This window comes from Panthera leo, chromosome A3 (assembly GCF_018350215.1).
Source record: "Panthera leo isolate Ple1 chromosome A3, P.leo_Ple1_pat1.1, whole genome shotgun sequence".
NCBI lineage: Eukaryota > Metazoa > Chordata > Mammalia > Carnivora > Felidae > Panthera > Panthera leo.
The window spans coordinates 99475855-99488854 of record NC_056681.1 but is presented as its reverse complement, the minus strand read 5'-3'; the positions used below and the strand labels follow the sequence as shown (position 1 = coordinate 99488854).

General features: G+C 50.0%; 1 protein-coding gene across 2 annotated transcripts in view; it reads right to left on the bottom strand.

The window, feature by feature from the left end:
• The window catches only part of TCF7L1 (transcription factor 7 like 1), a 157763-nt gene extending 149333 nt beyond the window's left edge, over positions 1-8430 (bottom strand). For both annotated transcript variants that reach the window (XM_042932850.1, XM_042932851.1), the window contains exons 1-3: positions 8188-8430; positions 8041-8104; positions 7698-7825 (exon numbers count right to left, since the gene is read on the bottom strand). In XM_042932850.1, the coding sequence (XP_042788784.1) occupies positions 7698-7825; positions 8041-8104; positions 8188-8430 (435 nt within the window). The remainder of the gene's footprint in view (positions 1-7697; positions 7826-8040; positions 8105-8187) is intronic.
• Between the last annotated feature and the right edge of the window lie 4570 nt (positions 8431-13000).

Sequence of the window (13000 nt, the reverse complement as noted above, 5' to 3'; positions counted from 1 at the left end):
CCAGTTTGGGAGAAAACAATAAAACATGGAACATATAATGGGGCACCTGGGTGGCTCAGTCGGTTAAGCGTCTGACTCTTGACTTTGGCTCAGGTCATGATCTCATCTCGATTCGTGAGATCGAGCCCCACATTGGGCTCTGCACTGACAGTGCGGAGCCTGCTTGGGATGCTCTCTTTCCCTCTCTCTCTGCCCCTCTCCCTCTCTCTCTCTCAAAAATAAATCAACATTAAAAAATAATAATAAACATGTGAGACATTTAAAAACCTCCTCCTGAAATACATGATCAGATTAGCCAATTGGGGGCAGTTTTCTATAAGCTTTTAAGCAGTCAGTCCTTTTCCAGCCCCAATTATTTATCATACCTCAGTATCTGCTCCTGACAGCAAAGGAGTTGTATTTTGATTCCACCTTTATCATCCTTCAAAATTAGCCAGCCCCAGACATTAAAAAGAGGAAACACTTACCAGGTGGGTCCTATCTTCCAATCAATGCCCAAAGGTTCATCATTTAACATGTAGCTAGAAGGGTCCCAACGTTTTTGGTTTTACAGTGGGGTGAAGAGGAAGGGCCCGTACTGACGACATGTCCAAGACCCCCGCTCCAGCCACCCTGCCCTGATTTGAGGACACAAAGCCATCCAACCATCCAAGGCACTGCCCCTCAATTTCGGCCAGCTCCACCTCTGCACATACATCCCCATCTTCAACTCTTGGGCGAGTCTGTAAAACTGGAAGGACGTCTACTGCTGAGCGTCCTCCATCCATGAAAGAAGACTGCCTTCTTCCCAGTTCCATTCTCATTTCCCCTTCCCCCTCGTCTTCTCCATTCATCTTCCACCCTAGCCTACTGCCCTACAAACAGGCTCCAACGCCAACATCCCAAACACACCCTCTCCAAGACCCACGGCTCTTCCCTTCCCTCTACTTGTCATAGTCAAACATCTTAAATGGGTTGTCCAGGTGACAGTAGACAGGAAATGTGTAAGGTACACAGGGGTAGAGAGGGAAGTCTGGTCTGGGGTTCCAACTGAGTGAGGGACGGGTCACTACCTGGGACCAGTCCAGAACACAGCACCCGGGCACCCGACTGGGAAGTGCTGAGCTAGTACCTCTGCCTCCCCGGCTTCATCACTCCCATTGCCTGAACTGCTGGTCTCAGTGGGCACCAATAGCTTCCTGTTGCTAAATTCCCAAAGCTCCTCTTCATTCCACCATCTTCTTGTCTCCTCTCTCTGTGGCATCTGACAGCGAGGACCAGCTTCCATAATGTCACAGGACCTGGGTGCTCCTCTTACCTTGGCAAAAGCTCCTTTCCATCCTGCCTCAGGGACTTCTTTCTCTGCTCGGAGCAGCCTGTCCCTTCTTCTCTGGCTCCCTTGCATCATCCCGAGGCTGCAGTTTCAACTATCCACGCATCACCTGCTCACACCCCAGGTGTCTCCAATGAAACTTAGCAGTTCCTCCAAATGAAAAGACCCTCACAGCCTGTGAGTTCTGCTGTTGCCAAAGTAGTCAATGAGCATCCGTTCAGTGTGTGTGTGTGTGGGGGGGGGGGGGGGGGGGGGCAAAGATGGCATGCCAGGGTCCCACATGGAAGAAGTCATTCCCTCGGAGGCACCGAGGCTCAGACATCAAGAGTTAAGTGTGACATCAGCCACTTTCTGCCTCCGGTTACTTCCCCTCCCCGCATAAATTCAAGTCACCATTCCAGTCTCTCCCATCCTACCCTTCCTCTCCATCCAGTTACTCTTGGGAGCACTTTTTACATCACCCCAGACTCCTGTGAGTCTCCTAACCCTTGTAGCTCCTTTCAGATCTTCTCCCTCCAATCACTATAGTCTAGGCAAACGTACTAGCCACATCACTTCCCAGTGTAATTTTCTATGGTTCTCAGCCACTTCCTGAGTAAGCCCAGATTCTTTCATGACATTCAAGGCATCCCATGCCCTGGCCCCTCATCATGCAGCCAAATGGAGTAACTTGTATTACCCCAGACAGCCCTGAACTTTTTGCCTTTGCTCTCCCAGTGCTGGCTTCCACCTCATGATTGGGGTGAAGGAAGACTTAACACTTCTCACTCCTGCATGTTTAAATTTTTTTTTATAATTAACAAGAATTACATTGAATTAAAGAATGACTGGGGCGCCTGGGTGGCTCAGTCGGTTAAGTGTCCAACTTCGGCTCAGGTCATGATCTCGCAGCTCACGGGTTCGAGCCCCGTGTCAGGATCTGTGCTGACAGCTCAGAACCTGGAGCCTGCTTTGGATTCTATGTCTCCCTCTCTCTCTGCATCCCTGTCATCTGCTCACGCTCTGTCTCTCTCCCTCTCTCAAAAATAAATAAACATTAAAAAATAAATAAAATAAAGAATGACTGAGTTTCAGGGACTAGTTGTTTGTTTGTTTTTAAAGATTTTATTTTTTAAGTAATCTCTACACCCAGTGTGGGACTTGAACTCACAACCCCAAGATAAGGAGTCACATGCTTTACCAACTCAGCTAACCAGGCACCTCAGGGACTACTTTCAAACAATTTCTTCTCCCTAAGTTCCTTGATCATGTTAGCCCAAAACAACTTTTCTTCAACAAGCTTATTTTTTTTTTTGATGTTTATTTACTTTTTGAGAGAGAGAGACAGACAGACAGACAGACAGAGAGAGAGAGAGCATAAGCGGGAGAGGGGCAGAGAGAGAGGGAAGCACAGAATCTGAAGCAGGCTCCAGGCTCGGAGCTGTCAGCACAGAGCCTGATGCGGGGCTCGAACTCACAGACTGTGAGATCATGACCTGAGCTGAAGTCAGACACTCAACCCACTGAGCCACCCAGGTGCCCCAACACTACTTCAATTTTTAAGCCCTTTAGGGCAAAGCTGGATCTACTTCATCATATCTCCCATATCCCTGAGCCACTGCCATGATAGGTCCTCAGTAAATATCAGATGAAATTGAAGAATTATGAATTAATCTTAAGAATGCCAATCTAAATTTCCCCAGTTTGGCAAGTCAAGTTGACTCTAAATTGGAATGACTATATTGGACACCTGGATGACTCAGTTGGTTAAGCATCCAATTCTTGGTTTTGGCTCAGGTCATGATCTCACAGTTCGTGGGTTCGTGGGTTCAAGCCCTGTGTCGGGCTCTGCGCTGACAGCATGGAGCCTGCTTGGGATTCTCTCTCCCTCCTTCTCTCTCCGCCCTACCCTGATTCGCGTGTGCACACATGCTCCCTCTCTTTCTTGCTCTCAAATACATAAATGAAACATTTTTAAAAAATAAATAAATTGGAATATAAGTAGGATATCTGCATTACATATATATTTGGATTATTGCATCTTCCAATGAGTTAATCATTATGTCATTTTTTAGGTCACAATTTTGTAACTTTGCACATCACTATAAAGGCAGGAACACTATGTTAAAGGTTACTTTTTGTTAGTGTACCAGCCTACTTTCTCCTCAAGAATCCCAAGAAGTGAGATCGATGAAGAATGAGACCAGCCTATAACTTTCCAACAGTAAAGCAAGTCAGGTAACCCTGCCAGATCCACCTACTCAAAGAAAAAAGACTGACAGGGTTCAAGTCCCCTCCACCGAGCTGCTCATCATTTGTCCCAGCAATCCAAGTGCCAAAAGTTCCGCCACACAGGCAGGGCCCTTGCAAAAGCTCATTCCATTTAAAAAAAACCCTCATTAAACCCTGAGTTATATTTAGAAAAACATGGAACAGAAGTTATATTTAGATGAAATGGCTTTAAAGAATTTTACCAAAAGCAGCATGTTTATACTGATCTTCCAGAAGAAAAAGATTTACTTATCAGCTTTTACACACAGCTTCTAAAGACAGACAACTTCTCTATCTGTACACAGAGATTTCTGCTTGGGTTCCTTCATGTCGGGCAGAAAACAAGAGCATCCAGGATACTTGCAAGACCTCCCATGGGAAGCGACAGGATAGGAAGGACTGAAAAACATGCACACGTTTGGAGAACAGAACAACTTCATACAGAAGCCTGAGTCGAGATGGTCCAAGAAAGGTGCCAGCAATGCGATGCTTGAGCTGCATGATAGTGGTTCTTAAATTCATGAACTGGAACCCCAAGCCATAGACTCCCTTGACAACTTTACCCAGAAGTGTTCTTTTCCAAAATGCCATTAGCACACATGTCGCGGTCAAAATACCCTCTACCATTTCATAGCTAAGTCACCGAACCACATTCAACATTTTCTTTTTGGCTCTTATTAGCCTTACACTATTTTTTTTTTAACTCTTTAATGTTTATTTATTTTTGAGAGAGAGAGGGAGACACAGAATCTGAAGCAGGCTCCAGGCTCTGAGCTGTCAGCACAGAGCCCGACGTGGGGCTCGAACCCACGAACCAAGAGGTCATGACCTGAGCTGAAGTCGAATGCTTAACCCAGTGAGCCACCCAGGCGCCCCAGTCTTACACTATTTTTGACATCCACTTTCCTCTGTGTTGGCTTACATTTTCCTAACAAAAAAACTAGTCAACAGCACCAAGGTGGTTTAGTAAACTTGTGAAGCCTTTTCATGAATGAATGTGTCATTTCAGGGTGGCTTTTGGAGGGAGTGAAAGACGGTTTGTGGCAGTTATTCATCTCTTCATAGGCCACAGGGTCCCCAGGGCTCCAGAGGAGAATGAATCATGGCTTGGAGGCTTGGCACACACCCCAGGCTAAGGGGACCTCTTCTCTAAAGAGCCTCAGGAAGAGGCCACTTCCCAGCCTCCCAGCCAAACCAGAGTGGAGGGCAAAGGTAACGCATGGGGAAGACAAGTCCAAACTGCGGGACTGGCCAGCCCCCAGTCATCCCAGCAGGAATTATGCCAGTGCATGAGGGTGTGGCAGCCCTCTTGCTTGCTATTCCTAGGGCCAATTAACACCCTGAAAACCTCCAGCCAACCCCTACTTTTGCTTGTGGCTTGGTATTTCCAGAAAGTGTGAGAACAGCAGAGAACTGAAGTCACCCAGTTTTGTACTACTTAGAGGCTTTAGAGTAGGAACGCCTAAGGTTGTGAAATCTAGTAGTAAAACAAAAAAAGACCCAGGATGCCAAAAGGGAGAGCAGATCATATATTCCAGGCACCCCTCTGCGTCCAGCTTCAGTTACCTCTCTCCCCCCTCTTCTACCCTTATCTATGTACATTCATTTTACCAGGCTTGGACCCCAAAAGAGGACCACTTGGTCTGCACCTATAGTTTGCCTACTGTGAAAATCACATTAATTACGTTAATATAATCATCCACAGGAAAAGCATCATCTTGACCCTATAGTCCAGACAATCAAGTGCTTAAGTGTTTCCTCACTTGCTTTCTGAAAAGCCCATGATGTTCAAGGATAGGGTCAAAATTAGCAGGTTCTATTGAGCTCATCTAACTGCAGGAAACTCCCCCAGTATATCAATAAACTTTTGAACCAGGCAGGCCTAACACAATTAAAGGCACAAAAGGGGCACAGAAACTACAGGGAGATTGAACTTACTTCTATATGGGAAGTTCACCAGGGAGACCAGATTATGTAGGAGAGTGGGACAGGATACACTAAGATCTTTAGGAAAGGTTGACAACAGGGACTTGAGTGTCCCTGGAGGCTTAAAAGAAGGATAGTGACATGGGCCAGGGCAGTGAACAGCTGCAGGAATGAGCAGGGACAGTCAGAGACATGCAGAGGAGAAGGTTGGCTTCTCCAAGGAGGGCTCCAAAATTCCCACGCAGGCCTGGATTTAGTAATCAGGAATCCCCAGGACCAGCAAGAAATCAGCCTGTGGAAGTTCTGAGGCAAAAGAACATGTAAGATGGAAGAAGGAAAGAAGGGCAGTGGAAGATGGTGGAAAGATGGGAACCGACACAAACAGAAAACCAGTCCCCCTGAGGCTCTTGGGGTGGGGGTGGGGGGAGCAACAGATGAAGACAGGCAGTTGTCAGAGTTCTCCTTCAAAGAGGAAGAGTCAAAGCACCCCAAAGAGAACCGGGTAGGTGGAAGGAACAGGCTGCTTGAGGGAAAAACTGGTCATATTTGGGACACTTCTGGTGACTTGATCTGCACCAGGACTTGGATCAGTGCTGACTCACAGCCGTTAATGCCTCCCAGACTCCTCTCTCTAGACATCTAATGGTAAATGGAAAAATGGGACTTTGTTACAGGAACCCTAGCAAACCTGAGCTTCCAAAACCCTTTTAGAACTCAGCTACATCGGTGCACAAGGAAGAGAATCAGTGAACACCTAAACCAAGTCGCTGCAGCTTGTTTTGCTCAACTTTTACTTTACCCACTTTCAATATGAATGAGAAAAGGCACCAGTCAGACGCCCATATCCAGCTTATACTCAGGACTTCCCGGGGTGCTCCAAAGAAGGGACAAAGCTGCGGGGCTTTCCCGGCTAGAAAGATGAAGGTGTGTGGTCCCACGCCCCTCTCCCCAGGTCAGAGCCCCCCACCTCCACTCTCACATCCCTTCCGGCCAGGAGAGCGCCTCCACTCTCCATCGACCCTGTACCATGACAGTAGGGAGCGCCCATTCAGTACAGAGCGTTTCTCAGGCGGCCCTTTAATTATGACCAGTATTTAAGGACAGCTTAAGCATAAAGTGAGTTTGTCAGGCCTGCTCCTGAGGCGCCAACACCTCCCGCCCCCGAAAAAAGAACGAACTGGCGTGCACTGGCAAGCAAAGAGAGCCACTACGGTGCTCGTGGGGCCCAAGGGACGGCGGCGCGCAAGAGTCCGACAACAGTCACAGTCTCAGTAGGTAGGTGCTCACCGAAAATCTGCTATCGGACCTAGCACCTGAGCAGCTGGCCCTGGGGTGGGGTGAGGTGGCGGCGGCTCGGGGGACACAAAGGCCTTGCCTGCCCAGGGCAGCTCCCCTCGCGACGCGGGGGGCGCGAGTTTAGGGCCAGGGAGGGGGCGATGGAATCCGCCCTCATTTGCACGTCGTCTGGGGCCCGGTCAATTTGCTTAATCACGGCTCTAAATGCCAGCGCACAGCACACAATGCGCGCCCATTAACAGGTTTAAAGTGTCGCAGCGCTCGCTTTAAATGAGAAAAGCCGGCAACAAAGGGGGAAAAAGCCAAGTTCCTCAACTTGAAGAATGCCTCGGGTCACCCTCGAAATCATCTAGGCGAGTTTAAAATCCCAAGCTCCACAGAACAGTTGAGGCCCCCGCTCGACGGCTGGGGGTAGGGAGGGGGGTGTGAATAATCCGCCACGAATACTGGGTTTCTTAGGAACGAACTCGCAGCAGCCGAGTGAAACTGGAGTCGGGGGCAACGTCGCCAAGCCAGCTCCCCCAGCCCACTGCCCAACTGCCAGGGAAAGCTGACGGATTTCCAGGAAGGAAAGCGAGACACCCCCCCCCCACCCCCGTCCAAAAGCGGGCACAAATCCAAGTTCTCCTTTACTACCAGCAAAGAATTTTGGAGGCCAGGGAAGACCCCCAGAAATGGACCCCAAAGCCTCTTCCCCAGTAGAAGGGTAAATTTTAAAGGAACTTTACTTTCCTGCAAGCACTGGCCAGCGCAGCCTAACGCTCGGCAGCCACAGAATAGTTCAACTCCGCAAACTCGCTCTGCCCAGGATCCTCCCGAGACGGCCCCATCCCCCACCCCGTCGCCGAGCCCGGGGGCGCATCCCGCCGGCCCGGCCCCCCACCCGCCCTGGCGCGGCCCGACCCGCACTCACCGTGCGCGCTCCTCCCGGAGACAGGGGTCCGTTGGAGAGGTACGGACTGCTCAAGTCCGGGATCATCAGGAACGGGTACCCAGGGTACGGGGGGCCCTTAAAGAACGCGCCGTCCTGGGGCCTTCTCACTGCGGGTGAGACCGAGGCGGGGGTGAGGCCCGGGCCGCCGGGACAGCGCAGCGGCAGGGGACCCGGGGCGGGGACCGCGCTCCAGGACGGCTGTGGCCGCGGGGGACGGAGAGCAGGGGCACGGCCACGGGACGAGGGGAACCGTGGGCGGCCTGAGCTGAGGCGCTGGGCGCAGCGGGGCCCGCGCGTGGGGGCTGCCCAGACCCGCACGTACCTTCGGCGAAATAGTCCCGCGGCTTCTGGAAGGCGTCCCGGGCGGGCTGCGGGCGCCTCTCCGCCTGCGGAGGAGACACAAAGGCGAGGGCGGGTGAGCGGGCGCGGGGCCGGGGTCCCCCGGGGTCGGCCCCGGGAGCCTCCTTACCTCCGAGTCCGAGCTGCTGCTCTGGTTCTCCGACTCGTTGACCAGGGACGACTTGACCTCGTCCAGGTCCCGCTGCGCCGAGGCACTGTCGCTGCTCGGCTCCTGCTCCTCGCCCCCCTCGTCTTGGAAGGGGATCAGCTCGTCGTTCGCCCCGAGGTCGTCCCCTCCGCCGGCCGCCCCGGCGCCCGAGCCGCCGCCGCCGCCGCCGCCTCCCCCGCCGCCGCCGCCGCCGAGCTGGGGCATGGTGGGGCCGCGGGCCGGGGCCGCCGCTCTCCGAGCCCCTCGCCGCCCGCGCCCGGCCCGGCCCGGCCCGGCGCCCGCCCCTCCCTCCCTCCCGCTCGCCTGCCCGCTCGGCTCGCCGCCGCGGCGGCCGCAGCAACAAAGTTTGACAGGGCGTGGCCCCGCGGGAAGCGGGCCGGCGCGGCCGGGCCGGGGCGGGGGCGGCTCGGCTCGGGCCCCTCCGGCAGCGCCCAGCCCAGGGCTCCCCAACTCGCCGCCGCCGCCTGCTCCGCCGGGGCGTCCCAGCGCCTGGCCCGCCGGGGAGGGGCGAGCGGCGAAGGAAGGAGGGATCGCCGGGCTGGGCAGGGGGGCCGGAGGGAGGAGCCCCGGCTGCAAGCTGACACCCGCGCGCCTCGCGGAACCCAGAGAGCTCCGGCGCGCACACACTCACTCGCATTCACACTCGCACACCGCTCACTCACACCTTCCGGGGGCTGCGCCTCCCCGCCGCGCGCACCCCCGCGCCCCCAGCCTCGTCCTGGCCCCCTCCCTTGCGCCTCGCCACGCACCCCCGGCGGTCCTTCCCCACCCTCCGGCCCACCCCTGCCACCCCCTAAGCATCCCCTAACTTTCTTCCAAAGAACCCCCACAACTCCTCACCGCTTCCACACACCCCTCCCACCGCATCAGCGCGCTGGCGGGCGGCACTGCCCCCTGCGGGAAAGCTTCGGACACACAGACTGGCCGCGGACACTCGCTGCCTGGAGTTCCTCGGAGCACTGGACCCCGCCAGCCTGCTCGCCCTCGCCAGATGCGTGGGGCAGAGGATCGGGCCTATTTATGGCATCCCGGAATACGCCGGGTGGCCTTCTGCTCCTGCTCCCGTGGGGTTCCAACGCGCCCCCTCCCTAGCCCGGGTTTTTTACCTTGTTCAGGTGCCTAAAGTCACCCGCCACTAAAATCCCATAGATCACCTGCGCCCCATAGTTCCCGACCGGGTCCTTCTTTAAACGAACAACTCAGTCTTGGTTTCAGAAAGGGTTCGGATTTGGTTCGTTGCGAAGGAAAATTGTGTGCTGGTGATCTCTGGAGTCGTTCACAAAGCTGCCTCGGTAGCCAAGGAGCATATAAAAAAAAATACCCAACCAGTCTCATGCTTACTTAAAGAAATGCCTCTTGTAATTACATTAAGCTAGCATCCCTCTCCAAACAGTTCCGGAAAGTTTTAAAAAGTAGATCCCGTGTCATCCACAGTAGGAACTGTTGGTGGTGAGAGCATCCATTTTAAGACCAGACTGAAAGGCAGTATGGGAATAAAACTGTTTTCAAAACTGCCAGGGGAGTTTTCTACAGCGATTCCTCCCCAAAGGGATAAAGTCACAGATACAAGGAAGTGCAAAGCAGCGGGGAGGTTGGCAAGGTGAGTTCTGGGTCTTACAGCGAGTGCCCTGCCCCGTGCAGCAACCAGCCCAACAGAATGAGGCCCCTGCGCCTAAGGATCCTAGACTGATTTTTGGAGAAACATTAAATGAAAGTCAGTGTATATGGCACTCATTCATTTTTGTCTTTTCAAAATTGCATATATGTGTTTGTACCAGCGCAGAAAAAAGTCTGAGAAGATGAGCAAGTTATCAAAAAATACATCCGAGAAAGTGGAGAGGAGAGGAGCCTGTCTTGTTCTGCTTTCTACATATTTTGTTGTCTGTAGCAACCAGAGATGCCTTATCTCCTGTTTACACAATTAATACATGAATGCAGTCTCAAAGCTTCTTCAAACAACATCCTTGGATCTCCAGTAGTATCTTGAGTAAAAGTAACAGTACCTCTTTCTGGCTTGCCACACCTCCCTCCTGTTAAGCACTGTTACTTGTTAGGTGTACCTTCTAGACATTTTTCCTGGGCATGTGTAAACACATACACAAATATTCAAATTTATTTTCACACATATAGAATTGTACTGTTCACATTATTGTGTGATATTTCCATTTTATAAGTTTTTTAAATGGGTGACGGGTATTTGGTTGTTGTTGTTTATTATTTTTTGAGAGAGAGAGAGAGAGAGAGCGCGCATAAGTGTGAGCGGGGGAGGGGCAGAGGGAGAGTGAGAGGATCCCAGGAGGCACTTAGCACAGAGCCCGATGTGGGGCTCCAACTCATGAACTCATGAAAAACCATGACCTGAGCCGAAATCAAGAGTCTGAAACTCAACTGACTGAGCCACCCAGGCACCCCTATACGTTTTTAAAAGAAAGTTTTTCATGTGGTCCGTAAAACATATTAGTTTGCCATGGTTGCTGTAACAAAGCACCACAAACTTGGTGGCTTAAAACACCAGAAATGCATTATCTCACTGTTGTGGAGACAGGAAGTCCAAAATGAGTTTCACTAAATCAAAATCAAGGTGTTAGCAGGGCCGAATTCCCTCCTGAGGCTCTAGAGAGAATATATTCCTTGCCTCTTCCAGCTTCTGGTAGCTGCCAGCATTCTGTCACATCCCATCACTCCACCTTCAGCCTCTGTGGTCACATTGCCTCCTCCTTTGTCAAATCTCTCTCTGCTTCCTTCTTATAAGGAAGGACACTTGTGATGTCATTTAGGGCCTACCCAGATAATCTTGGATAATCTCCCCACTCGAGATCCTTAACTTAATCACATCTGCAAGACCCCTTTTCCTTATAAGGTAACATTCACAGGTTCCAGGGATTAGTACTTGGACATATCTTTGGGAGTGAGCCATTATCAGCCAGCCACACCTATCAACCTTGAAGAAATGCAAACTGAAACAGCAAGAGATACCATTTTTCATCTCCTAGATTGCCAAAGGCAGAAAACAATAACACCCAGCACTGGGCCCTGTGCTGTAAAACATACAGCTGCTGGGCATGGTTGTGTCACATTTCTGAAGGGAAGTTTGGCAATAGCTATTAAAAACCTTTAAATGTGTGCACTCATCTATACACTTCTAGGATTTTATACTAAGAAAATAACCAGGCGCACAAGTAAACCTACAGAAATGTGTTCATCATAGTAAAAAGCTGGAAACAATCTCATTGTCCCCAAATAGGGAATTGTTACATAAAATCGTGATGCATTCATCCAATGGAATGTTATGACATTGTGAAAATGCTTGTCAATGTGGAAAGAGGCTCGTGACAGTGAAAGTAGCAGATTAAAATTAATGTATATAGACTTCTGCTTTCCATTCTAATGGAATACTAAGGTCAAATTGACTTTTCCATCAAGAACCATTATAGGGGCCCCTGAGTGGTTCAGTTGGTTAAGCATCCAACTCTCGATCTTGGCTCAGGTCATGATCTCACAGCTCGTGAGATTGAGCCCCACATAAGGCTCTGCGTGCTGTCAGTGTGGAGCCTGCTTGGGATTCTCTCTCCCTCTCTCTCTCTCTCTCTCTCTCTCTCTGCCCTTCCCCCACTCATGGTCTCTCCCTCTCATTCTCTCTCAAATAAATAAATAAACTTAAAAAAAAAAAACAAGAACCATTATAAATGTTGGATAAAATGCTAAAATAAAATGACAACAACAAAACCCAGCTGATTTGAAGGTATCAGAGTCAATCAAATCAGCCAGGACTTAAGGAGTCAAAGAGAAGGAAAGTTCACTGAAGGGAGTTTATATTTACTACTGTTTTATGCTCTTGGGGCGTTTGGTGACTTACAACATCAGGCAAAGAGGCCTAACAAAAAGCTACTGTTCAAAGCAGGCAGACTACAGCCTCCTGCCTGTTTTCATAGGTCCTGTGAGCTAAGAAGGTTTTGGGGTTTTTTTTTTACATTTTCAAATGGTTCCCAAATAAATCAAAGAAGGATAATAGTTTGTGATATGAAAATTATATCAAATTCAAATCTCAGTGTTGATAAATCAGGTTTTAATGGAACAGAGATAGCCATGCTAAGTTTACATGGTACCTTCACAGCTTTCACACTATCATGTCAGAGTTTAGTGCTTGCAACAAAGACTGTTTGTGGTGTTCTCATTGCTTTATGCCACTACTGTCTACAGAGTAGGGATGAAGCGTTTCAGATGCCATGTGTATCACTCAAATTTACAAAGCTTGTGAGGAAACAAGGTGTTTATAGCCTGTAGTACTTATTATATTATTCACCAGCAAGTAGTTTGCAGAAAATATTTACTTTTTTGTTTTGGATTCCTTTTACAAGGCATTAACTACCTGATGAAATTTTTTCCCAGGTTGTATTTTTTGGTTTACTATTTCTGAAGGAATGAATATTCCTTCCAGGTGGTCCAAAAGTTTCCTGGCATGCACCACCAAGCTTAATATAGAAGTATACATTTGAAGTGCTGTTCACATTGCTACAGTAGGTTCCTGGTGTATCTGCTGTGGTCATAATGAATTTTCCCAGCTATGCCATTTAGTCTTTTCGTAAATACGGAGTTAAGTCATTTTTATGGATGAGTTAAGATTTGAGCAAGAGGACACAGCCTACTCAAGTCAATGAGTTAAAGAATTTTCCCATCTATAAAAATCCCACTGAATCATCCCAATAAATGATTATTAAGCATTCTTTGGACTTAAAAAATAAAGTTGTGCAAGGAACCCATCTTTCCTGCTGTT